The sequence below is a fragment of the Marmota monax genome, unplaced genomic scaffold (genome assembly GCF_021218885.2).
Source record: "Marmota monax isolate L192 unplaced genomic scaffold, Marmota_monax_Labrador192_F-V1.1 WCK01_AAM20220418_F8-fsc00008, whole genome shotgun sequence".
Classification (NCBI taxonomy): domain Eukaryota; kingdom Metazoa; phylum Chordata; class Mammalia; order Rodentia; family Sciuridae; genus Marmota; species Marmota monax.
In genome coordinates, this window is record NW_026694432.1 from 19,071,733 (window position 1) to 19,095,891 (window position 24,159).

Below are 24,159 nucleotides of genomic sequence, written 5' to 3' on the forward strand. Positions count from 1 at the left end.
TGACCTGCCCCTACTGTTTAACTGGCCTGCCAGAGGAGTTCTCTGTGACAGTTTCCCAAGAGCACAGGGTGGCCATTGGGAAACACACCCAATTCCAGCAGATGTGCAATAGTTTCTTCATGGAACTGGTTTCTACTATGTTCTTAAAAAACAATACTTCTCCTCAGAAGAGTGTGATTGATGGGCTTCTGTCTCTACTTGTTGTGCAGAAGCTCATGAGAGATGCTCCCCACCGACACCGGAAACACATCAAGTCTCTTTCGCCATTTGATGATGCCAGGGATAACACTCCTGTCATCTGCTCTGTGGTGCTGAAGCTGCTCCTGAAGTATAGGCTGTGATAAACATCATCAAGCCTCCACTGAGTGACCCGAAAGGATTCCTGCAGCAGCACATCCAGAGAGACTTGGAGCAGTTAACAAAGATGCTGGGGAAGAGTGCTGATGAGACCACCCATGTGGTCCACCTCATGCTGTACTGCCTTTTCAAAAAGCAGCACCCACACCCTGACCAGACTAAGCAAGGGGCAAGGACTGGGCATGACTGCCAAGAGGCCAGGCTCCCCCAGCCCTTGGTGAATGGCATGATAGGAATAGGAGGAGTGCTCTTCTCTCCTTGTTGAGCTGGAGGGGATGCTGTGCTCCTCCACACACTACCCACCTAGCTGTGGCCTGCAGCCCTGACACCAGTGATACTTCACACACAGCATTAACCTGTTCCCTGGGAGCACTTGGCTCCCCAGCAGGTGATGTGTGTCCCACTTCTGCTTTCCCAGAGATGTCATACTTGTACCCGATGTAATATGTTCACATCCACAATTAAATCCAATTAAATCCCCCCCCCCCAAAAAAAAAAGTTTAAGAATATAAACTTTCTGCTGGGTGTAGTGGCACATGCCTATAATCCCAGTGGCTCAGGAGGGTACAGCAGGAGGACTGCAAGTCCAAAGCCAGCCTCAGCAACTTAGGGAGACCTTGTCTCTAAATAAAATATAAAAAGGGCTAGGGATGTGGCTCAGTGGTAGAGTGCCCCTGGGTTCAATCTTCAGTATCAAAAAAAAAAAAAAAAAAGCTTTCTGAGGCAGGACTTTGTCCGTTTTGTTTTCTAATTAATTCCTACATTATCTGGGGCATGATAAGCACTCAGAAATATTTGATGAATTTATGACCTAAGCAAAACACTACCTACCTTGCTCCCAACTTCCACTCCCTTAAAGTGACTATTTCCAAATGTTTTTCCTGAATCTATCTGCATATTTCTAAGTAACATACTATGCTACTGTCTTTTCATTTGTAGTTTGGTCCCTGTACACAATTCTCCATCTTCTAATTTTTGTTAAAGCACTATTAACATTTACATTATGACTTTGCAAATATTTCTTGTAGTTGAACAATGTTATACTATGATCACATTTGTTTTGGGGTAACCAATCCAGGTTGGAGAAAGAAAAAGTAAACAAAATTGGAAGTACTTGATGTGTTTGAATACACAAAAGCAGATGATACTTCTGGTATATTGGAACTGAACTAATGGTATTTACACAAGTAAAATAAAAATAAACACCCAGAAAACAAGCAAGACTAGGGTTGTAACTCAGTGGTAGAGTGCTTGCCTTGCATATATGTGTGAAGCCTTGGACTTGATCCTCAACACTGGGGAAAAAAGGCAATAATTACTTAGAGAACAAAAAAAAAGTACAATAATCACAATGGTTTACAGAGAAAGTATCTACTATGTGTCCGGCATGCAAAGCACTTAGAGACCTTAATTCTTGGATACAATATGAGAAAGAGAAAGAGGTTTTGGATTAGGTGGAGGTTGATTTAGAGTCCAGCCCATTCTGCACACATGGTGGCTTCTGGACCTCAAGCAAGTCATTCCAGTCAATACTTTGTGACTGTTTCCTTGAGGGCTAGCAATTCCTACCTTGAAGAGTTGTGAGGATTAAACAAACGATTTCATGTTTTTAGGAATGGGTGAAGTGATATATTCATATAATCTCAGTCACTGAGGTGAGAGGATGGCATGTTCAAAGCCAGCCTCAGACTAAGCAACTAAAAGAGACCCTGTCTCAGGAAAAAAAAAAAAGGGCAGGGGTTGCGTGGTATTTCTCCACCAATTCAGGAGGCTGAGACAGAAGGATTGCAAGTTCAAGGCCAGTCTCAGCAAATTTGGGAGGCCCTAAGTAACTCAGCAAGACCCTATCTCAAAATTTAAGAAAAGCCTGGGGATATAGCTCAGTGGTAAAGTGCTTTGGGGTTCAATCTTCAGTACCTGCCCCCTCAAAAAAAAAAAAAAAAAAGGAAATGGGGGGAATTTGAGAACATTAAGAGATATAAGCGAAACTCAGAAAGGACCCTATGTTTTCTCTCATATGTGAAAGCTAGAGAGGAAAAGATAGAAGAAAGGTATGTGTATGAGGGTGGGGGGAGAATCTCAAAAATTAAAGAGAGATCAAGAGAGGAAATGGACCAGAGGGAAGGAGGAGGGAAGGGAAAGGAGATATACTGGAGAATGATATTGGTCAAATTATATTATATGCACGTAAAAATACATAACAAATCCCACTATGTACAATTCACTAATACAAACAAGGGAAAAAAATAAAAGAATGCGGTATTGAAGCTGGGTGTGGTGGTGCACACCCATAATCCACTTACTCTGAAGGCTGAGGCAGGAAAACTGGCAAGGTCAAGTTCACTCCAGGCAACTTGGTGAGAACCTATTTCAGTGGTTGAGTGCTTGCCTAGTATGTACCCAGCTCATATTCATTTTTTTCTTTTAAAATTTGTTTTTGTAGTTATAGACAGCATGCCTTTGTTTATTTTTATGTGGTGCTGAGGATCGAACCCAGTACCCCACACGTGCAAGGCAAGCGCTCTGCCACTGAGCTATAGCCCCAGCCCTCATATTCATTTTTTTCTAAGAATCATCAATATCCAAAAATCTCGCCAAGGGCAGTGGTGCATGCCTGTAATTCCAGTGACTCAGGAAGCTGAGGCAGGAGGATCACAAGTTTAAGGCCAACCTCAGCAACTGAGCAAGTCCCTCTCAAAAAATAAAAGTATGATAGATTCTAATTGCCCCTGGCAACTGTGATCAATCCCCAGAACCAAAACTCAAAACCCAAACCAAACATCCAAGAATCTGTTTGGTAGTATAACCTTCCTAATATAGACTGTCCATAACAAGCCAGTGTCCATTGTTAACTTTCTGCCATGATAGAAATGTTCTGTTCATAATACCATAGGCGCAAGCCACATGTGATTTATCAAGTACTTGATAATCAATGGTTTGTACAACTGAAAAAACATTATTTTAAATTTTAAAAATTGATTTAAATGTAAATAGGAACACCTATATGGTGACCACTATTATTGAGGAAATCAGTTCTGATTTGGTTGCTCAAATGCTTATGAAAATTTTCTTTAATATACACAAATTATCTTAAGATACTGTACCATGTTTAAATAAATACATCAACTATTGAAAACAATACAGGTAACTCTGTAAGCATTTTGAGATGTACTATACTCAAAAGTCTTCAACATAGGCATTGCTCAGCTAAACCCAGTCCAAAATGCTCCCTTATAGTCATGTAGAATGTCTTCTTTTAACCCAGTAAAAATTTGGTGATTTGTCATATATCAAATGTTGATACCTCTGATCTTCCAGACTTCACAATATTTTAATATATTAGTTAGTAGGGGAGAAAGAACTAAACTTCATAATCATATGTAGAAGCGTTCATGAACACCAACCAGATGAACCACAGTGACTCTAAGGAGACCATGGAAGTCACACAAATAAATTCTCTGGATATCACAGACCTTGTTAGACATTTTTTCTTCAGGTTTATTTCTTAAATGTGGGCACTATGTTGTTTTTTTATCTACATCTAAAGAAGCTAAAATTAAGAGTAAAGGTGTTATATAGTCCAATTTTCCCTACCTTAAATAATGGAAATAAGTTCTTATTACTTTGTTACAGAATTACGACTACTCAGGCAAGGGTTATGGCTCAGTGGTAGAGCACTCACTTAGCACGTGTAAGGCCCTGGGTTGGATTCTCAGCACCACATAAAAATAAATAAATAAAATCAAGGTTAAAAAAAAAAAAGACATTACTCATGGAGAGTGGGAAAAATGTGTATTATTGATCTGTTAGGCTCATATAATATACAGAAAATGTTGAGGGTAAAAGAATAAACATATTTAAGGCAAAATATTCTAAAACAAAGTTCTAAATTGACTGCTATTACTGAATTAATCTCAAGTTAACATGAGATGTGGCTTACTTATGACAAAATAAATAACACTAGTCAAAAAGTAAGAAAAAAGGCTGGAGATGTGGCTCAAGCGGTAGCGCGCTCGCCTGGCATGCGTGTGGCCCGGGTTCGATCCTCAGCATCACATGCAAACAAAGATGTTGTGTCCGCCGAAAACTAAAAAATAAATATTAAAAAAAAAAATTCTCTCTAAAAAACATAGTCTCTCTCCATCCATTATATAACTTCATTTAATTAAAAAAAAAAAAAAAAGAAAAAGAAAAAAAAAAAAAGACTTGGGATTAGAGAATTCAAAGATTTATCCCATTTCTCAGTTCTGCAGCATCATAAAAAACAAAAACCAAACCAAACAAAAAACCCTCCAGTGATTCCTGAAACAAACACCCAAACAACTCTTTTCTTCTTTTTGATAGATTCTAATTGCCCCGGGCAAGCACACGGGAAACCTTGGGAGATCTTGACATCCTTTAAGCTATAACCTTGACACCAAGTTCACAGGCCTGGGCTTATTTTGCCCTTCCCAACAGTACCTGGCACATGGCAGGTAGTCCCTTAAAAGAATAGGGTGTGTATTGAAAACAAGTGACCTGTTTTATAAAACTTTAAATTTATTCAAAGTGTTACAAGATTTCCACTCTCCCCTCCAAAATATTTTATAATTAAAAAAAAAATCAAAAACTATTTTCACAGCCACTGTACAAGTTGCTGCTTCCTTTTCTGAGGACCAGCCTTTGCCCTTCCAACTCCTTCCCCTCTCTTCCTCCCAATATTGCTGTTCATAAAACCTTTCATCTACCCCATGCTTTGCCCAGCCCTGCCCAGCCCAGCCCAGCTTTCATGTCCTTGGTTGCAGGTGCGGCCCAACAAATGGGAGAATCCACAGGCAATGCCTGAGAGACAAGAGTATGCTTTGTGCTTCTGGGAGAATAGCTTTTGGCTTTTTCTTCATCAAGTGGCTCATTCGGACACCTGTTTAGAGCCAAATATTTGGCTTGGGGTTGCACACAGGTCCTGTAGCCTTGTCTTTCCTCCAAATTCCCCCAGACATGGCTCCATGACAACTGGGTATGATGAATGTACCATCTGTTTGCCTGGGGACTGTTAGAAACACAAGACCAGAATGGGGCTTGATAAAGCCCAACTTCTCAAAGTGCAGGTACCACACCTCCAGAGGAAGAAGTTTTGTTTTTTTTTTGTAGGCAAAGTCAGGGCCAGCCAGGACCACAGGAGGGTAGGGAAGTAGAAGGAAAGGTCTGACTACATAGTCTGGGATGAGCAATGTTCCTTCTGACAGACCCTCCCATCTCCCTCCCCTTTCATCCTGCAGGTCCCAGGATGATTCCAGAAAAGAGGAGGAAAGAGAGAAAAGGATTCTGCTCTGCTGATGGAAAAATGGCAGGAGACGACAGTGCTCAGGGCTGGGGAGAGGCCTGCTGGAATCTGTAGTTGTCTCTGCTTCCCTGTTCTATAAGGGAGGGCAGGGGAAGGAGCCAGGCCCTCAGAGGCTTCATCAGCTCTGCTCCTTGTCCTTGACTAACAGGACTGTATGCTGGCCTCCGCTGGACACAGACAACACCATGCGGTTCTCCAGCTGTTTGCCAGTCATCTCCACAGGGCTCCAGGCGTCCTCATCCTGCCCTGTACCCAGCTGATAGTTGGTGCCCATACCCCAGGCAAAAACACGACCTGTAGGGGGAAAGAAATGGAGGCAGCTGTCTCCAGGATTTCTGGCTACACCTTTCCACACTGCAAAACCTGGGACATGAGGGTGAATTCTGGCCTTGACCAACAGCAGCCAGATAAGGTCCAGTCTCTGGGAGTTCAGGGAAGTTGGGAGAAGTCAAGGAGATAATGTAAAGACTTCTCCCTGCTCCCAGGTCCTAAATGACTGGCTCCTTCCTAAATCCCTGCATCCACCCTTCATTCTCAGGACTAATTGTCATTGAGACTGTTATGGAAATTACCCAGCTGGGAATGCCTTCCTGTACTTTCCTTGAAGAATAAAACCTTTGGGGTACAGTGCAAGCCCTCACTTCCTCAGAGGTCTTCCCAGTCTGATCAAGCATTTCTGCTGACTTCGTTTTTCTTTTTTGGGGTATTAGGGATTGAACCCAGGGGCCCTTTACCACAGAGCCACATCCCCAGCCCTTTTTATTTTTTGAGACAAGACCCTGGCTAAATTGCTTAGGGCTACACTAATTTGCTGAGGCTGGCCTCTAACTTGTGATCCTCCTGCCTCAGCCTTTTAGGATTACAGGCGTGCACCACCACACCCGGCTTGCCAGCCAGCCTTCTAGCAGCTCTCCATTACTGTGCCCCCTCACCCCTTTAGGCTTTGGCAGTCACTTGTTGACATCCTCCTCTCCTATGCTGGCCAGGACCCTGACTACTCAGCCTGTTTTCCCCTAAGATTCTTAAGTATAACTCCCTGGGAAGCTGGGACTCTGGGTCTCAATGATATCTCCTCTTTGTTTTTCTCCTCTGCAGAACTAATCACTTCTAGCCAGCAGGTAATGTGGCATGCACATGTGCCTGAAGTTCTTGCACTCAGGAGGCTGAGGTGGGGGATCATTTGGGCCCAGGAGTTTCAGACTACCATGGGCAACACAGTCAGACCCAGTCTCAAATAATCTGTTTACTCATTTATATTTATCAAATCAGAGAGTTTCTGAGGGTCAGGAGCAAAGACCAATTTTTACATCTCAATTCCAGCATGATGGTAGACAGCCTGCTAGAGAGTATAAGAATCACAACCCACAGGCCCCAACCAGACGATGTGTGGGGAGCCCCACTCACCATCCTTGGTCACGGCATACCCCACAGAGGCCCCACAGGCCACTGAGACGACGGTGGGCAGCCTGGAGATGAGGGTGGGTATGCTCTTCTCCTCAGCACCCTCCCCAAGGCCAAGCCGCCCATATTCAGCCCGGCCCAGGCTGTATGCTTTTCCTGTGAGAAGAGGGAGAGAGATAAGCAGTAGCAGAGGACATCCTCTGGACAAAACGGGCAGCAGGCCAGGTGAGTCCTCATATCCTCAGGAGCCTGTCCCCACTCTCAGCATGGTCAGAAGGAAGTATGTAGTGTCCCCATTTTGGGTGAGTCCTAGGAGAATCTCCAAATAGGCCTCCAATGAACTTGTATTTGGAAGCACCAGGACTCTGGAGGACAAGGGTGACCTTTATGGACCCATGTCTGGCCCAAACTGTAGAACAGGCCCTGGTCTGGCTAGGCCTAGTCTGTCTCTAACATAGAGAACTTGGAGGTCCTACCTTCTGAATCCAGACAGACTGTATGGTGCTGGCCACCAGAGAAGCACACCCAGGATTTGGTGGAATTCTTGAAGCATGTCAAGTTCTGAGGTATGAAGCAAGATTCTGTGCCTGGTGTTCCTGCCATCAGGGGTAAAGGTGTTTCAGGAGATGTTTTATCAATCCCATCCCATAGCAAGGCCACCCTCACCAGGATATGAATATTCTCACTTTGCAGACATAACTGTGGCTCTGGGGAATTAAGGAACTCTACAAAGGGTGCACAGTGAATAAGTGACAGAGCCAGGACTGGAACCAGGTCATTGGGCCACCCCTATGCTATGCTGCATTCAGACTCACCAAGTTGATGGTAGTTGGAAAGACCAAAGCCATATATGTGGCCGTCTTGGGAGATGGCAAAAGTGAAATAGGCACCACAGAAGGCATCCTGGAACCTCACATGGCCCGGGGCTCCCCTAGATTTCAGCATCACACACTTGGGGACCAAGAGTCGTTCTGTAGGTAAAGCAGCCAGGGTCAGTGACAGAAGCACATGGCCTTTTTCTTCTCTGATCCTGGGCCTGTTTCTCTTATGTTTTGAAAACCGTTGGGAGGAGGCTAAGCAGGAACTCTAAACCTTATTTTACAGAAGAGGATACTAAAGCCAGTGTAAGTGCTATGCTCAGATTCCCACAGTATTAGAGGTAATGTTTATGTGGAACTTACGATGTGCCAGATATTTTTCTAATTAACTTATCTATCTTCACACAACACAATGAAGTAAGGTTAAAGACAGGTTTAGAAATAAGGAAACTATACGGCGCAGGTCCCATAGCTAGTAGATGACAGAACAGGATTCAAACTCATGGTAGCTGGGCATGGCGGCACTCACCTGTAATCTCAGCAACTCAGGAGGCTGAGGTAAGAGGCCTGCAAGTTCAAGACCAACCTGAGCAACTTACCAAGACCCTAAGCAACTTAGTGAGACCCTGTCTCAAAAATTTTACAAAAAGGGCTCGAGATGTAGCTTAGTGGTAAAGTACAAACAACCCTGGGTTCAATCCCTAGCACCAAAAACAAAAAAATCCCCCCATACCCAGGGTAGCGATCAGTCTCCAAAATTTGAACCCCACCCACCCTTTTTGGTCAATATTGGGGAATGAACCCAGGGCCTTGCACATGATAAGCAGATATGCAGGTGCTCTACCTACCACCAAACTATATACCCAACCCCATTTTTTTTAAAATATTTTTTTTAGTTGTAGATGGACACAATATCTTATTTATTTTTATGTGGTGCTGGGGATTGAACCCAGGGCCTCACGCGTGCGAGGCAAACACTCTTCCACTGAGCTACAACCCCAGCCCCTGGCCCCATTTTTTTTTTTTGTAAATATTTTTTTTAGTTGTAAATGGATCTTTCATTTTATTTATTTATTTATATGCAGTGCTGAAGATTGAACCCAGGGCCTCACACATGCCAGGCAAGTGCTCTACCATTGAGCCACAACTCCAGCCCTCAGCCCCATTTTTAAAAAAAATATTTTCTCTATTTTTAAATGGTGCTGCAGATGGAACCCAGGGCCTTGCACATGCTAGGCAAGTGCTCTACCACTGAGCCACAACGCCAGCCCCCCCCAGCCCTATTTTTTAAAAAAAACTTTGAAATAGGGTCTTGCCAAATTGCCAAGACTGGCTTTGAACTTGTGATCTTCCTGCCTCAGCCTCCAAAGTAGTTAGAAATATAGGTGTGTGCCACCACACCTCACTCAAGTTTGAGTTTTTATTATTTATTTATTTTCGGGGGGGGGGGGGTTGCACTGGAGATTGAACCCAGGGTCTATGTGTATGCAAGGCAAGTACTCTACCAACTGAGCTATATCCCCAACCCAGTTTTTAAAGTGTGAGATCTTAACACTTCAAGTCTATTTGATGCAAGTCTGAAGCTCAAGATTCCCTCCTGCTTTTAGTCACCACAGGGGTTGGTTTGCCAAGTTACCCCACTAGATGTACTGAAACTACTTACCGAGGCCCTGCCGACCACCACGGTTGGAAAATAACTCAGGTACTCGGCCTAGCTGGCCCTGCTCCCCGCAGCCCAAGGTGTAGAGGTCACCATCAGTTGTCAGCATCACCAAGTGGTCATTTCCTGAAGATGAGAGGAAGGGGGAGGATGCATGGCTTATCTGTTAGGACCAAGGCTGATCCAGCCCCAGAAGTAGGTCCTCTAGCTCCTGCCTACAGTGAGTACTCCTAGACCCACCTGAGGCTACCTTTACCACTGGTATGTCCAGCTGCACTTGCAAAGGCACCATGCTCTTCTTCATGGGCTCCAACAACCCAATCACGCCATTATTGTCCTAGAAGGGAAGAAGAGAGCACTTATCAGCTAGTCCTGCCTGCCCTGTAGCAGCCACATTCAGGCTTTTAGGAGGCCACAGAGCTATCTGGTGGAGTGTAGTAAGTAGTAGCAGAAGGGATAAAGAGGCAGACAGGAGCCAGGTCACATCCTGAAATATTTATGAATGAAATCATACATGATCTGGGATTTGCATTATAATAACGAAGGAATAGGTGAGTAGAAATAAATATGTCTGGCTAAAAAGTTGATAACTGTTGAAACTTGGTGTCAAGTAGCTGGGTGTTCAATATATAATTCTAATTACTCTTAAGAAATCCTCTATAAAAATTTTAAAATAACCTCGATGAGGAAACACTCATCGGATTCCTTATTTTTTCATGAGATTTCAAAATAAATACCAAGGTACCAATCTTAATGCTGAAACTGTTTTTTAAACTACACTTCCTTGTCTTGGAAACACTGTGATATGACAATTCCTGCCTCATTCCCCCAAAGCCTCTGGAAAGTAGGGAAGAGGGCTGGGAAGGGAAGAGAGAGGTTCAGGTAGGGGATGACAAGAGCAGTTTCCTATACCAGCTTCAACCCAAAGGCATCTTTGACCCACCCCTTTCTCAGGACATGCACTTCATAACATCAGATTCAAGGAAAGAGCTAGAACTGTGGACAGGCCCAGAAGAAGCCAGAGATTTGGATCTGGGCCCCAGCCCTGCCTTTTTCAACCCAAGTACAATGGTGGAAAGGAGGTTGGATAACTTTTTTGGTACCAGAGACTGAACCCAGGGGTGCTTAGTCACTGAGCAATATAGCCAGCCCTTTTATTTTTTGAGACAGGGTCTTGCTAAGTTGTTTAGGGACTCACTAAATTGCTGAGGCTGGCTCTGAACTTTTAATCTTCCTATCTCAGCCTTCTGAGCCTCTGGGATTATAGGCATGCACCACCACACCTAGCCAGTCTTTTTTGTTTGTTTGTTTGTTGCTGGGGATCAAACCCAGGACCTCATGCTTGCTAGATAAGCTCTCTTCCACTGAGTTATACCCTCACTTCCATGCAGTCTTCTAGACCCAGTCTTACCCGGAATGAACCCCACAGGAAAACACGGCCATCTTCGGTGAGAGCTGCTGTGTGGCTATCTCCTGCTGACACTTGTATCACCTTCTCTTGCAGGTCCACTTTCCCCGGGACCATGTCTGAGCCCTCCACAGATGTGTCCCTTCCCAGGGCACCTTCATCATTGCAGCCGAAGGAGTAGACCTATGCCCAGGAAGCCCCCATTAGTGCAAGATCTGGTCTCAATCCACTCTCATTTAGGCCATTCCTTGCTTGGCTAGCCAGCTCCATCTCCACAGTGAAATGTATATGGCTTAAAGCTCCTGTCCCAACCCTAGCCCATCCCCCGCCCAACCCCAGGCACTGCCCAACCCCCCAGCCTACCTGGCCACTTTTGCTTAGACACACGGTGTGCATGCCCCCAGCCTCAACCTGCACAACATCCTCTGGAATGGGCACCAGGGCAGGCTTCTTCCTCTCCATAACATTCTCACCTAGGCCCAGCTGGCCCACGTCGCCCTGGCCCAGTGTCAGCACCAAGCCTGGTTCTGTGTTGTGGGACCTGTGTGAGACTGAGGGGTGGAGAAGATAGCCCCTGAGTGGGCAGGATGATAGGAGAGAGGGAGGTCATTTCATGGACTCTGGCATCAGGAATCAATCTTGAACCTGGGTTTAAGCCCCTGCTCTGTAATAAGTCATTAGTATGATATTCTTGAGACTAAGTTTCCTCATCATCTCAGAGAGTTTCTGTGAAGATTAAAAGCTGAGCACATTATTAATGTGACAGTAAGGAAATAGAAACAAGGAGACCCCATTCTGTGAAATGAATCTTGGTGAGGAGGGGAAGAGGACCATGAGGACACAAGATAGTTTTCCTGATTAGCCTAGGTTGTCTGTCAGAAGTCACAGTGCTAATAGCTGGGGCTCAGATAATGTCCACCCTTTACTGACTGCTTACTCTACCTTTGACTTGCTCTGCAGATTTTCCATATTTAGGATCCTGTGTTATAGAAAAGGGAAGAGAGCAACCTAGAGGTTCAACAATCTTCCCAGGGTCATAAGGCAATTTAGCAGTCTGCACTAAAACCAAGGGAGACTACATGGATTGGAGCAGACACCAGCCTCTACCCTAACCCTCCTCCATCCCCAGGCTGTGATTTTCAACTTCTGGATATATTTTCAGAGGAAAACTGACCACTCTAACCCTATGGGGCAGCACACTGGCAGTTGAAGAGGAAGAGGCAGGCCACAGAACCATCTGCAGTGAGGTTTGTGCCCACCAGTGGGCGGCACAAGGCCCTCTGCTAGCCAATGGAGGGCTCGGCAGCCCCAGACAGCCAATAGCGTCCAGCCTCTCCTCCAGGCGCGTGGCCATGGCCCCCAGGGCCACGGGGGCTGCGCAGAGAGTGCACTGAGCAGGGAGCCACCTGGGTGGGTTTTCTGGTCAGGAGGGCTCAGCCTGTAGGCACCTTTGCAGGAGCGGGCGCTGGGACCACGGCGGGAGGCAGTGGCCCTCACTGCTTGGTTACGAGAGTCTGCAAAAGACAGACACTGTCTGAGTGTGGGTTCACATACCCTCTTCCCAGACAGGGGGTGGCTTTCTCCTGTTCCTGCCCCACTTTAGGATCTCAGAAAAAAGAAAACCAGGGATTCCTCCCTCAAATGCTGCCAGGACATTGTCTCATTTAATCATTTAATCCTCACAACAACAGCCCAGAGAGATCAGTGCTGTTCTCATCTCCATTTTATGAAGTGGGTAACCCAAGCTCAGTCAAGTTTTAACTTGCCTATGGTTACATATCTAGAAAGTGGCAGGACTTGAACCTACTATGGAAATCAGTGGTCCTAATCAAAATACATCATTGCCTGGAGCAAAATTCTAAGATTGACTGATTGATTGTGTGTGTATGTGTGTACTGAGGATTAACCCAAGGGCACTTTACCACTGAGCTATATCCCCAGTCCTTTTTATTTTTTGAGACAGGATCTTGCTAACTTGCTGAGGGTATAATAAATTGCTTTAGGTTGGCCTTAAACTTGCAATCCTCCTGCCTCAACATCCCAAATCACTGGAATCACAGGCGTGCACCACCACATTGGGCTGTCAGCCCAGTTTTTAATTCCTTGAGGATGAGATTCAATGAGCTATAGGAGACCCTCCAGCTGGGTGTGGGGTCCCTGAACATCCAAGCCTCTCATCTTTCAGGGAGGAAGGAACCCAGTCCCAGGTTCCCTGGGTTCTAAGAGGCCACCCACAAGCAGAAAGAAGAGGCCACAGCCAACTTACCCTTTACTTTCTTGCTTTTGGGGATGGCATCTTCTGGGGCTGACCTTCTCTTAGCTATGCGCTTGGGTGGCATCTTCCTATCCTGAAAAACCCAGCCAAATACTACCTGTTAGACATGGCAAACATTTTCCTGTGCTAATTATGCATTATTTATCAAAACCCCTAAGCAGCTGGGGATGTAGCTTAGTAGTAGAGCACTTCCCTAGCAGGCACAAGGCCCTGCATTCCATCCCCAGTGCCGAAGAACAAGAAGAAAAAAAAAAAGGTGGGGATATAGCTTAGTGGTAGAGTCCCCTTGGTTTCAACACCCAGTACCCCTTCCCCCACACAAAATGAAAGGGTCAACTCAAGGCAGACCATGATACAGGAAGGAGGCTAACACAGCCTGGCCAGGCCTTCTAGACTCAGGGTCTTGCTTGCTAGACTCAGGAACTGAAGAATCTCTTTGTGTGAATGTCCCCAAGAGCGAAAGGAGGAGGGCTTTCATGTAAACCAACATTTGCTGAGTTGCAATTATGCCAGGCACAGAGCTGGCACACTTCACACCAGGAATTCCTCCCCAGACCCCCAATGAGCTTGGCTAAATAGAAGGTACAGAGAGTAGAAGTCAATTGAGAAAGAGGAGGTTGAGAGCAGAGAGAAGACAATGAGGCAGCTGGAGCTTCTTTCTAGGTGGGCTGGTGACAGATCCAGACAATGGGTACAGCTCCCTGCTGTGGTAGAAAGCACACAGGCTTTAGTTTCACAGACCTGAGTTGCCTATGAGCCCCAGAGGCAGGGTTGCGGGGGAGTGGGCCCCTTCTAAAAGGTGAAGCCCTGTGCCTGTTACCTACCAGCATATCCTTAACTGTGCAAATCAGTTCTTTCTACAGATTACCTCCCTTACACTGTTCTGGGTATCTAACCCAGGCCCCTAAGCAAGTTAAGCATGAGTTTTTCTACTGAACTACACGGACAGCCCCTGAGTGTTTTCTTTTTCTGCTTCTTTTTTTCAATCTGGGGACTGAACCCAGGGGTACTATACTATTGAGCTATATCCCCCACTCCTTGTTTTATCTGATCTAAGTTGCTTAGGATCTTGCTATATTACTGATATTGGCCTCAAACTTTCAATCCTTCTGCCTCAGCCTCCTGAGTCACTGGGATTACAGTGTGTGCTACCGCACCCAGCTCTGCAAGTTTTCTTAACCTGAGTCTAGACTGGGAACAAGGATTTGTCTTTTGTCATAATGTTCACATTCCCACTTTCTATGCTCTACCTTCCATCTTCAAGTTTACAGTTAAGGAGAAGAGTGAAACACAGTCACAAATAGTTAAGTCAGATACAGAGTCAGTGTATACTAATGGGTACCTATAATGCTCCAACCTTTTCTAGAGTGCCCTGAGGTAAGAGTTATTACTCCACTATTATAGATAAAGGAGATGAGGCTCAGGGAAAGGTGCCCTAGACCACACAGAGGTAGGATGGAAATCCAGGTCTTCTGACCATTCCCCACCCAGGGCCAGAGCCTCCCCCACCTTAATTTCCTCACTTGCTGACTTAAGTGGGTAGGCACACCAGTATAGACAGTCTAGCAGGATCCTGGTGTTCCTGCTACAATTCCCACCACATCCTGGTTTCAGCAATGGAAAACCAAGCACTCTGGGACCATAGCAGCTGTCTCCTCCCTCCTCCACACCAGGAAGCAGAACTTGCCTGCCAGACTCAGGGGCTGAAGAATCTCTTTGTGTGAAAGGTCCCCAGGAGGAAAGGGAGGAGGGCTCCCATGTCAACAAACATTTGCTGAGTTGTTCTTATGCCAGGCACAGAGCTGGCATATTTCACACCAAGTTTTCCTCTCTGTGGTCCTCTTATATACAGAGCTGTGCTTGGGCCTCCCTGATCCTTTTTCCCTGGGGAAAGGGACCACAGCTTTCACCAGATGTTAGTGCCACTGTTTTATGGAAATTTTAGGACACTAGAAATCCTCATCACATACAACTTACACATTTTAGATATAAGAAACTAAGGTTCAGGGGGATTGGGTGGGTAGCCCAATGGCAACAGATTCCTGTTCTTGTGTTGTCTATAACTGAAACTTAATGATTAACTCTTAATTCATCTTTCCACTCTCATGCCCTTCTTTGGGGAAACATTCCCTGCCTCCTCTACCACAAGCAGTGTTCCTTGGTCCTGTATTCTAAGTAGTCCCACCAAGACTCTGCTGTACCAAAGCTGCTTCAGTCCTCAAATCACCTGTGGTCTTGATCACAACACTCACCCATACATTATGTCTTTGTATGTTCTGTGTACCCTGCCTGGATTCCCTGACCACACCACCTCACTTGGCCTCCACAGTTCAATTAAAACTCAGTCAAGAGTCACCTCACCTGGAAAGCTATCCCTGCCCCTCCTGAGCAGGGCTGGTGGGTCTCTCTTTGGGGTCCTGTAACACTCCATATGTTCCACTAAAGCTAGGGCACACAAGTCACACGTGGTTGAAGTTCAATTAATTTTTCTGATGAATGACTTGCCAGCAGCAGTGCTCTGGGCGCCAGGGGCATACTTTTGTGATCACACAGGACCATAACTGTGGACAATCACAAAGTCTCTCCCAGGGATGTAAAGGCCACATGGGCCTTTTCACCACTGTTGTCCAGCACTTCAAGAGAGGCATAGAATGGATGGCCAGCAAATAATTTGTTCACAGACTTAACTGATGCGGAGTTCTGGGCACACCTCTCTAACGCGCCAACAGTTGAGGAGGTGCCTGTTGACGTTGAGGTTCCTGTCCTTGCAGCGGAGCCTCACCACCCCAACCTCGGGCTTCTAAAGCAGACCCTTCCGGGGCCGAGTTCCCCCTGTAGTGCAAACCGCATTCTCCAAACGAACGCCGGACAAAATCACTCTCCCTGTAGCGGAGACGCAGCCCCAGCCCGGCGGCCACCCAGCCGCGAGGCACGCGGGTCGGCGCGTCGGGGGCCCGCGAGGTCTCAGCGGCCACGAGCAGTCTTCCGCACCCGGGCCGTTTGAATCTCCCGCCCGCTCTGGCGCCGCGGCGGAGGGGCTGCGCGGCCCCGGCTCGGGTGAGGCGGGGCCCAGTTAGCCGCCCGCGGGGCCGGAGCACGCGCGCCCACACCGCGTCTCGCTGCCACCCGCTTCGCGTGGGCCGGCATTGCGCGACTCCGACGGGCGCGAGCAAGCAACGACCCAGGTCACCGCGCTCCGCGGGGCCGCCCCACGCGCTTCCCTCCCCCGGGACTCTCCGTACGTCTCCGGGAGACCTACCTTGGTGCGGGTCGGCTACAACGAACTCCAGTGATCACCGGCCGAGCCGCGAACTGCCCCGGAGCATGCGCTCTGCAGGCCTCCGGCCCCGACCCTGGCCAGAAAGGAAAACAAAGAGCCCGGCGGCCCCTGGCGGCCACCCCAGAAAGTGCGAGTGGCTCGCTCCCTGAGTAGGGAGCTTTGACCAGGCTCCCTCACCTGGCCTAGCTATAGGGGTTGTGTATTTCGGAAGCCCCAAATTCGGACAAGTGGATTGACAACCGAGCGACCGGAGTGACTACTTGAATCCAGGTTTGTTTGGGAAAATCTGATGCGTAAGGGTCTGTACGGAGAAAAAAGTGATCTTTTGTCTCTGGGGAGGATGAGAAATCATTTTCAGTAGCCACACAGGGTTATGACAAGAGTTTGCACAGAGCCCTTTGACTCAGCAGTGGCCTTCCAAGTCTGGGAGTACAAGGCATTATGGGAGAAGCAACACTTGCAGTAACAGCCAGGAAAGCTCAGGGATGTTGTTCGAAACTGTCATATAGATGGGGGCAGTGGATGCCCTGTGGGAGTGACTGATGATGGATGGTGGGTCTTGTGTGTCTTTGTAGTAGTACAGCCTCTGTTCTGGGGCAATGGGGAACTAGGGGAGGGATCTGGGCTCCCATTGACATGAACAGTTTTGAGAACAATGTGGAAAAGAAGAGCCAAGGAAGAGGGGAGCAAGAAGAAGGAGGGAGACCAGAAAAAAAGATGGTGTGTGAAATGGGCTTGGGAGTTGAAGATGTGAAGCATCAAGCATAATATTCTTTCTTGGCAACACATCCTTTTTCTTTAGGTTGCAAACAAAGTTCTTCAGGATTTCAGGTGTGCCCTGAGGTGACCTCTCAGGCCACTTTGTGTCTTGGGATTTCTCAGGTCAGAGTATCAGAGTAAAATACTGAAGAAGAGTATTTTCTGTGTTATACATTAACTCCAAAAACTTTTTTGGGGCTACAACATGATCAACATGACTTCTCTCACAGAGCTACACCCTCATCCCCAGATGAACATTTTTTTTTTTCTTTTGGTACCAAGGATTGAACTCAAGGGCACTCGACCACTGAGCCACATCCCAATCCCAGCCCTATTTTGTATTTTGTTTAGAGACAGGGTCTCACTGAGTTGCTTAGGGCCTCACCATTGCTGAGGCTGGCTTTGAACTTGCAAGTCGCCTGTCTCAGCCTCCCAAGCTGGTGGGATTACAGGAGTGCGCCACTGCTCCTGGCCCCAGAGGGACATTTTTGATGAGTATTTTCCAACTGAATTTTTCCTACTATGCAGTGCCCACCCCAAAACACTTCCCTGCCTTCAGAGTCTCTTACCTGTTCAAGTTTACCTCTGCCTCCATCGTGAACTCCTTTTTTGGATGATATACTGTGAAATTTCTCCAAGTTTTTACCCTGGGATCTCTGATCTCTCTGTCTTCTGTCTTCAAGATCTTCTCATTCACTTAGCTTTAATTGTAAAAAGGGTTATTACCTATTTTGTAAAGCCATTTGTTAACTACAGAAACGTCCATGGGCATTGGCTCATTTGTTCCTCAAAAAACTTCATGAGTGGGGCTGGGGTTGTGGCTCGGTGGTAGAGCACTAGCCTAGCGTGTGCAAGGCCCTGGGTTCGATTCTCAGCACCACATAAAAAAATAAAGGTATTGACAACTACAACTAAAAAATAAATATTAAAAAAAAAAAAAAAAAAAAACTTCATGAGTTGGAAAATGAAATTCAAAGAGGTTAAGTAAGTTCCCTAGGGTCATCACAAAACTGGTGGAAGGAGACCTGGCTCTTAAAGATAGGCCATCACATTTTTTGTGATCCTGGGGATCAAACTCAAGGCCTTATGTGAATCAGGCAACCTCTGTACCATTGAGCTACATCCCTAGCCATGGGCTATCACCTTTTAATTGACATGTCAGCCCATTTGGGCTGGTTCTGATGTCTACCCCAAGTTACCACCCTGCATCTCTATCCAGAAGACCCAACATTTTTCTTAGTAAGTTTCTTGGGCTGCTTTAAACTTGCCATCTTCCTATCTCAGCCTCCCAAGTTACTGGGATTATAGGCATGTGTTATGCCCAGCAACTCAATGTCTTTTTTTTTTTTTTTTTGTACCAGGGCTTGAACCCAAGGGCACATTGTGACTGAGCCACATCTCCAGTTCCTCTTTTAAATTTTATTTAGAGACAGGTTCTCTTCAAGTTGCTGAGGCTGGCTTTGAATTTGTGATCCTCCTGCCTCAGCCTCTCAAGCCACTGAGACTACAGGCATGTTCCACTGTGCCCCACACAATTCAGTACTTTCCCATGGATTTAGACTCCCTCCCCCAACTTCCAATCAATATTAGGGTTCTCTGAAAAGTATAGGTTTAAACCTTGTTTTTTCTTTTCTTTCTTTCTTTTTTTTTTTTAATTCTTCCCACTCTGTATTTCCGTTTCTGCTCCTCTTGTCTAAAACTGTCCTGGCCTCTCCTCTAATTCATTGGTGCTGAGGATTGAAGTTTGAACCCAGGGCCTTGGGCATGCAAGGCAAGCACTCTACCAACTGAGCTATATCCCCAGCCCCTCAACAAGTACTTCTTTAGAGCTATGCTTGGAACACAAGGCTACAAATGCCCTGAGCTGTAAATTTCATATTTCTTTATCACCTGCTACACTACTCTGAAAGTGCCCATTATTCATTTCCACTCTCTCACCTTTATCTGGGCTATTCCCTCTACTAGGGTGCCTTTCTTCCTGCATGCATGCATATATATATTATTATTTTTTGGTACTGGGGATTGAACTCAGGGGTACTCAACCACTGAGCCACATCTGCAGCCCTATTTTTGTATTTTTGTTTAGAGACAGGGTTTCACTAAGTTGGTAAGCATCTCACCATTGCTGAGGCTGGCTTTGAACTCTGGATCCTCCTGCCTCAGCCTCCAGAGCTGCTGGGATTACAGGCGTGTACCACTGTGCTTGGCTCTGACTACCTGAATTCTTGATACAAGTATGTGTATATACACACCCGCATATATACATTTGGCCATATTGGAGATTAAACCCAGTAAGTATATATGTATGTACATATGTATATAAGCACACACATATGTATACTTACGTATATACATATAATTTTATTTATTGGTGGTACTGGGGATTGAACCCTGGGGTGTTCTAGCACTGAGTTACATCCTAAGCCTTTTTTCTTCTTTTAAATTGAGATAGGTCTCAGTAGATTGCCCAGGGTGGACTCAAACTTGCAGTCTTCTTGTCAGCTTCCAGAGCAGCTGGGATTACATGCATGTGGCGCCACTCCAGCCTGAATTCTTCATTCATATATATAATATATATGTATTTATTTTAATGTTTCATAGTTCATTTTACTATTTTTCTTTCCACATTTTTAAATTATTTTTTAATTGTAGTTGGACACAGTACCTTTATTTCACTTATTTATTTTTATATGGTGCTAAGGATCGAACCCAGTGCCTCAAGCATGCCAGGCAAGCGCGCTACCACTTGAGCCACATCCCCAGCCCTCTTTCCACATTTTTTATTGGTACATAATGAGATTTCTTGTTACTTTTTTTTTTTTGTACCAGGGATTGAACCCAGGGTCACTTAACCATTGAGCCACATCCCCAGCCCTTTAATTTTTTTTTATTTTTTGAGTGAGAGAATTTTAAATATATATACATTTATTTTTTTTAGTTTCCGGCAGACACAACATCTTTGTTTGTATGTGGTGCTGAGGATTGTACCCGGGCCACAAGCATGCCAGAGGAGCACGCTACCGCTTGAGCCACATCCCCAGCCCCTAAAAAAATTTTTTGAGACAGTCTCACTAAGTTGCTTAGGGCCTAGCTAAATTGTTGAGGCTGCCTTTGAATTTGTGATCCTCCTGCCTTAGTCTCCTACACCACTGGGATTACAGGTTTACTCCATTGTGTCTAGCAACAGAATTTTTCATCTTTTAAGGCCCAATTCAGTCATACTTCCATTAAGACTTATTGGGCCCACATAACTATCTCTGAATCAAACATCAGCTTTAATTTCTTTCACACCCTATCACTATTTTATTGAATGTGAACCATAAAAAAAACTATCCAGGGACTGGGGATGTGGCTCAAGTGGTAGCGCGCTCGCCTGGCTTGCAGGGGGCTCTGGGTTCTATCCTCAGTACCACATAAAAATAATATAAAGATGTTGTGTCCAAAGAAAAATAAAAAATAAAAAACATTAAAAACTTCAAAAAAAAAAAAAAAAAAAACTATCCATTAATTGAACCTGACCCAGAAGTGCAGAGATGATAAGAGTGATGGAATTCAAAGTTATTATGGGTTGGGGATGTAGTTCTGTGGTGGAGCACTTGCCCAGGTTATACAAGATCCTGGTTTCAAGCTGGGCATGGTGGTGTACACCTGTAATTCCAGAAGCTTGGGAAGTTGAGGCAGGAGTTCAAAACCAGCCTTGTTGGTCTGGGGATGTGGCTCAAGCGGTAGCGCGCTCGCCTGGCATGCGTGCGGCCCAGGTTCGATCCTCAGCACCACAAAGATGTTGTGTCCGCCCCAAACTGCAAAACCCCAAAATACCCCCCCCTCAATGTCACTAGGTACCAGGGATTGAACCCAGAGGTGTTTTACCACTGACCTGCATCCCACCCCTTTGTATATTTTGAGACAGGGTCTTAAGTTGTTTAGTGCCTTACCCATTGCTGAGGCTGGCCTCAAACTTGTTATCCTGCTGTTTCTCAAGCCACTGGAATTACAGGTGTTATAGCATATTAAAAACGTTGAAATGTGGGGCTGGCATGGTAGCGCATGTCTGTAATCCCAGCAACTCAGAAGATGGAGGGAAGAGGATCTCAAATTCAAGGCCAGTCTCACCTTTACAACAGTGGGGCTTAAAGAACATGGATGTCGGGCTAGGGATATGGCTCAAGCGGTAGCGCGCTCGCTTGGCATGCGTGCGGCCTGGGTACGATCCTCAGCACCACATACAAAGATGTTGTGTCCGCCGAAAACTAACTGCACCACTGAATTATGTGAAATTATCTTAATTAAGGGGGGCGGGGTAAATCACTTCTGCTATGGTAGTTCCATAACCATGTGTAACTAGCACCTACCCTCAAAGCTCTTCCCTGTGAACTCCGGGATGGCTGACAGAAACACAATTCACACAACCAAACCTGTTCCCAGTGACCTTAAATCTTACCTTCTAGATGGTTTCCCTCTGGTCCATCTGTTAGGGACTTAATCTTCCCACACTGCTGGCAACCAGTGCAGAGACTTGACCAGGCTTCCATTGTGACTTAACTTTCTAACATGATGAAGCAGGCCAACAATTTCAAGCTCTCAGGAAGGAGCATAGAGCAAGTACACTAGCTGTACACATGGACAAACCTGGGACTTGCTCTTGTGACCTTATACTACTTTTGAGTTAACCCCAGTGAAATCTAACTTAGTTAACCAGCACCATTTAATTTGGCTGAAGCCCAACAATGCTACATGAAAAAGAACCACAGAAACATGCAGTCACACTTATTTCAATTCACAAGTTTTTTTTTTATTTCAATTCACATTAACTTGCCTCAGATGTTAGATATACTACAAACAGTATAAAACGGAAATCATAATGAATTTTGCTCAAGACATATCAACATGTTCTTCTGCAGTGCATTTGTTAGAAAACATGACTGATCTTGTTTGGAATTTGGAAAATGCCAAATATTCTTAGTCACCATGACAAATTTTAACTTCACAGGCCCTCTAGAGACCCCGTGCTTTCTTAAATTCCTTAATTTCCAGGAGTACTTGGTGAACTGGGTAGCCTATGTCAGCAGTCAAGGTTTAAATCTGGGATAACAGAATTTGCATTCCTAGACAATTGTTGAGATGATTTTCAAACTCTTAATAATAATGACCATTCTTACGTCTGATTAAAGGATCCCAAATCCAGTTATCAGCTGAAGTTGAATATTGCTCTTCTTCTCCTGAATGAAAATAAACTCAAGATTAGAATCCTGAAGATCTTACTCTAATAAAAAATTTTAGTATGCTAGATATTGTTTCCTGCATGGTTTGTCTCCTCAGTCATAGTCCACAGACTCTGAGAAGTCGTAGGAATATGCAGGTGCAGACACAAAGCCCAGCTTCATCTCCAACGTTGTGGAAAGAGACTGTACATCACGGGGCAGAGCCCTATGCTCCCCTATGCCACCTGGACAGAGCCCGGGGAGAGTGACCTCCCGGGTTATCCACGTTGGAATGCTTGAGTACTGTGGAGTTTGCCAACAGTCCTAAATATCATTGATCCTCAAAACATCCTTATGTGCTTCAATTTTTCTCACCTCTGACCATACCTGTAGATAGATTGAAACTGCTTTTAGTGAATCCCAAACTAGTCTTTGAACTCCATTTTAAGTCTTTTCACTTTTAAATAGAACCCTCTCCTCAAACACATAAAATGTGATACCTTAGCAATCTTCACAAACATGAGCATACATTGTTAAAAAAATCCATCGGCTACTTACCCAAGCAAGAAGTATTTGGAATCATCAATCTGCAAAATAAAGCATTCACTTATCAATACAATAAAAGGTTAAAGCAGATCTACCATAAACAGGAGACTAATCAAAATACTTTGTTTCCTGCATGGTTTGTCTCCTCAGTCATAGTCCACAGACTCTGAGAAGTCGTAGGAATATGCAGGTGCAGACACAAAGCCCAGCTTCATCTCCAACGTTGTGGAAAGGGACTGTACATCATGGGGCAGAGCCCTATGCTCCCCTATGCCACCTGGACAGAGCCCGGGGAGAGTGACCTCCCGGGAGTATCCACGTTGGACTGTCACTGTAATTAATTTAACTTACAAAACACTGTACCAATTATTAGTTTCTAGTTGATAGCGGCACTGGGTTCAATCCCCAGCCCCACAAAGGAAAAAAAAAAAACAGTAAGTCATCTCATAATTAAGCGATCAAACACTTAATATCTCTAAACTGCCCCAATAACAAAAACAAATTGTAGCGCTATAAGAAGCCTGCATACTTCGAAACCAGGGCCTTGCATGCTAGGCGAGCGCTCTACCGCTGAGCCACAACCTTAGCCCTGAATACATTTTTTCCTTTTATGCCTTTAGTTCTCTTTTTAAAAATATGGTGCTGGGGATCGAATCCTGTGCCTCACGCATCCTAGGTAAGCGCTCCACCGTGGAGCCACAACCCCAGCCTGAAATTTGGAAAATTTTTAAAACGCGGATATGGAACGAAACGTTTATGTGCAGTTCTTTTCCGGATCATGTACCAGGCAGCAATTAACGCTGTGCCTTAGTCATCTCCGACACCCGGATAGCAGTCCTTAAAAGCTTCTGGGGCTGCGCGGCCCACATCCTTCTCAGCCCCATCGCATGCCTAAATGTAGTTTGAGTGGATGCCGCTAAAGGTAATCCCTCTAAACAACAAGATCCTCAGGGAATGTTGAACGCCTACCCAAAGTAACAGATCAGGCCGAGGAACCACGCGGGTAAAAGCACTTACCAAACACAAACAGCGTTGAACGGTGGCGTCGCTCCAAAAGACCGACTACGCCAAAGCATCTGTATTTATACCCAGGAGAGACCGGAAGTCGAGGTAGGCATATTGCGCCTGCGC

At 45.5% G+C, this 24,159-nt stretch overlaps 1 protein-coding gene and 2 non-coding genes across 18 annotated transcripts; all 3 read right to left on the reverse strand.

Annotated features, from left to right (window-relative positions):
• Positions 1–4,876: 4,876 nt before the first annotated feature.
• Positions 4,877–24,139, reverse strand: Rcc1 (regulator of chromosome condensation 1). 16 transcript variants are annotated; one of them, XM_058571018.1, is made up of 16 exons: positions 24,046–24,135; positions 23,041–23,069; positions 22,441–22,500; positions 21,217–21,266; positions 17,851–17,982; positions 16,502–17,749; positions 13,234–13,315; positions 12,416–12,481; positions 11,331–11,518; positions 10,971–11,150; positions 9,800–9,896; positions 9,563–9,685; positions 7,897–8,052; positions 7,558–7,677; positions 7,085–7,237; positions 4,877–5,974 (listed from the first exon to the last, which is right to left on the reverse strand). In XM_058571018.1, the coding sequence occupies exons 7-16, from the start codon at positions 13,304–13,306 to the stop codon at positions 5,799–5,801; spliced, it is 1,332 nt and encodes a 443-aa protein (XP_058427001.1). In that variant the 5' UTR covers positions 13,307–13,315; positions 16,502–17,749; positions 17,851–17,982; positions 21,217–21,266; positions 22,441–22,500; positions 23,041–23,069; positions 24,046–24,135; the 3' UTR covers positions 4,877–5,798. The 16 variants fall into 16 exon arrangements, with proteins under 16 accessions (XP_058427001.1, XP_058427000.1, XP_058426997.1 ...); XM_058571017.1 differs by lacking the exon at positions 21,217–21,266 and having other exon boundaries at positions 22,441–22,869; positions 24,046–24,139; XM_058571014.1 differs by lacking the exon at positions 21,217–21,266 and having other exon boundaries at positions 16,502–16,595; positions 17,667–17,749; positions 22,441–23,069; positions 24,046–24,137.
• On the reverse strand, positions 22,571–22,773 carry LOC124075445 (small nucleolar RNA SNORA73 family). Its single transcript, XR_006846059.1, has one exon. It is a non-coding gene; the product is annotated as a small nucleolar RNA SNORA73 family (small nucleolar RNA).
• On the reverse strand, positions 23,149–23,352 carry LOC124075446 (small nucleolar RNA SNORA73 family). Its single transcript, XR_006846060.1, has one exon. It is a non-coding gene; the product is annotated as a small nucleolar RNA SNORA73 family (small nucleolar RNA).
• Positions 24,140–24,159: the final 20 nt, after the last annotated feature.

Excerpts from the sequence above, each read along its gene's own strand:
- Rcc1 (XM_058571017.1), bottom strand. The coding sequence starts at position 13,306 with ATGCCACCCAAGCGCATAGCTAAGAGAAGGTCAGCCCCAGAAGATGCC. Across the intron at positions 11,519-12,415 it reads CAGCGCCCGCTCCTGCAAAG|TCTCACACAGGTCCCACAAC; the intron begins GTGCCTACAGGC and ends TCCACCCCTCAG. Across the intron at positions 5,975-7,084 it reads GTATGCCGTGACCAAGGATG|GTCGTGTTTTTGCCTGGGGT; the intron begins GTGAGTGGGGCT and ends TTCCCCCTACAG.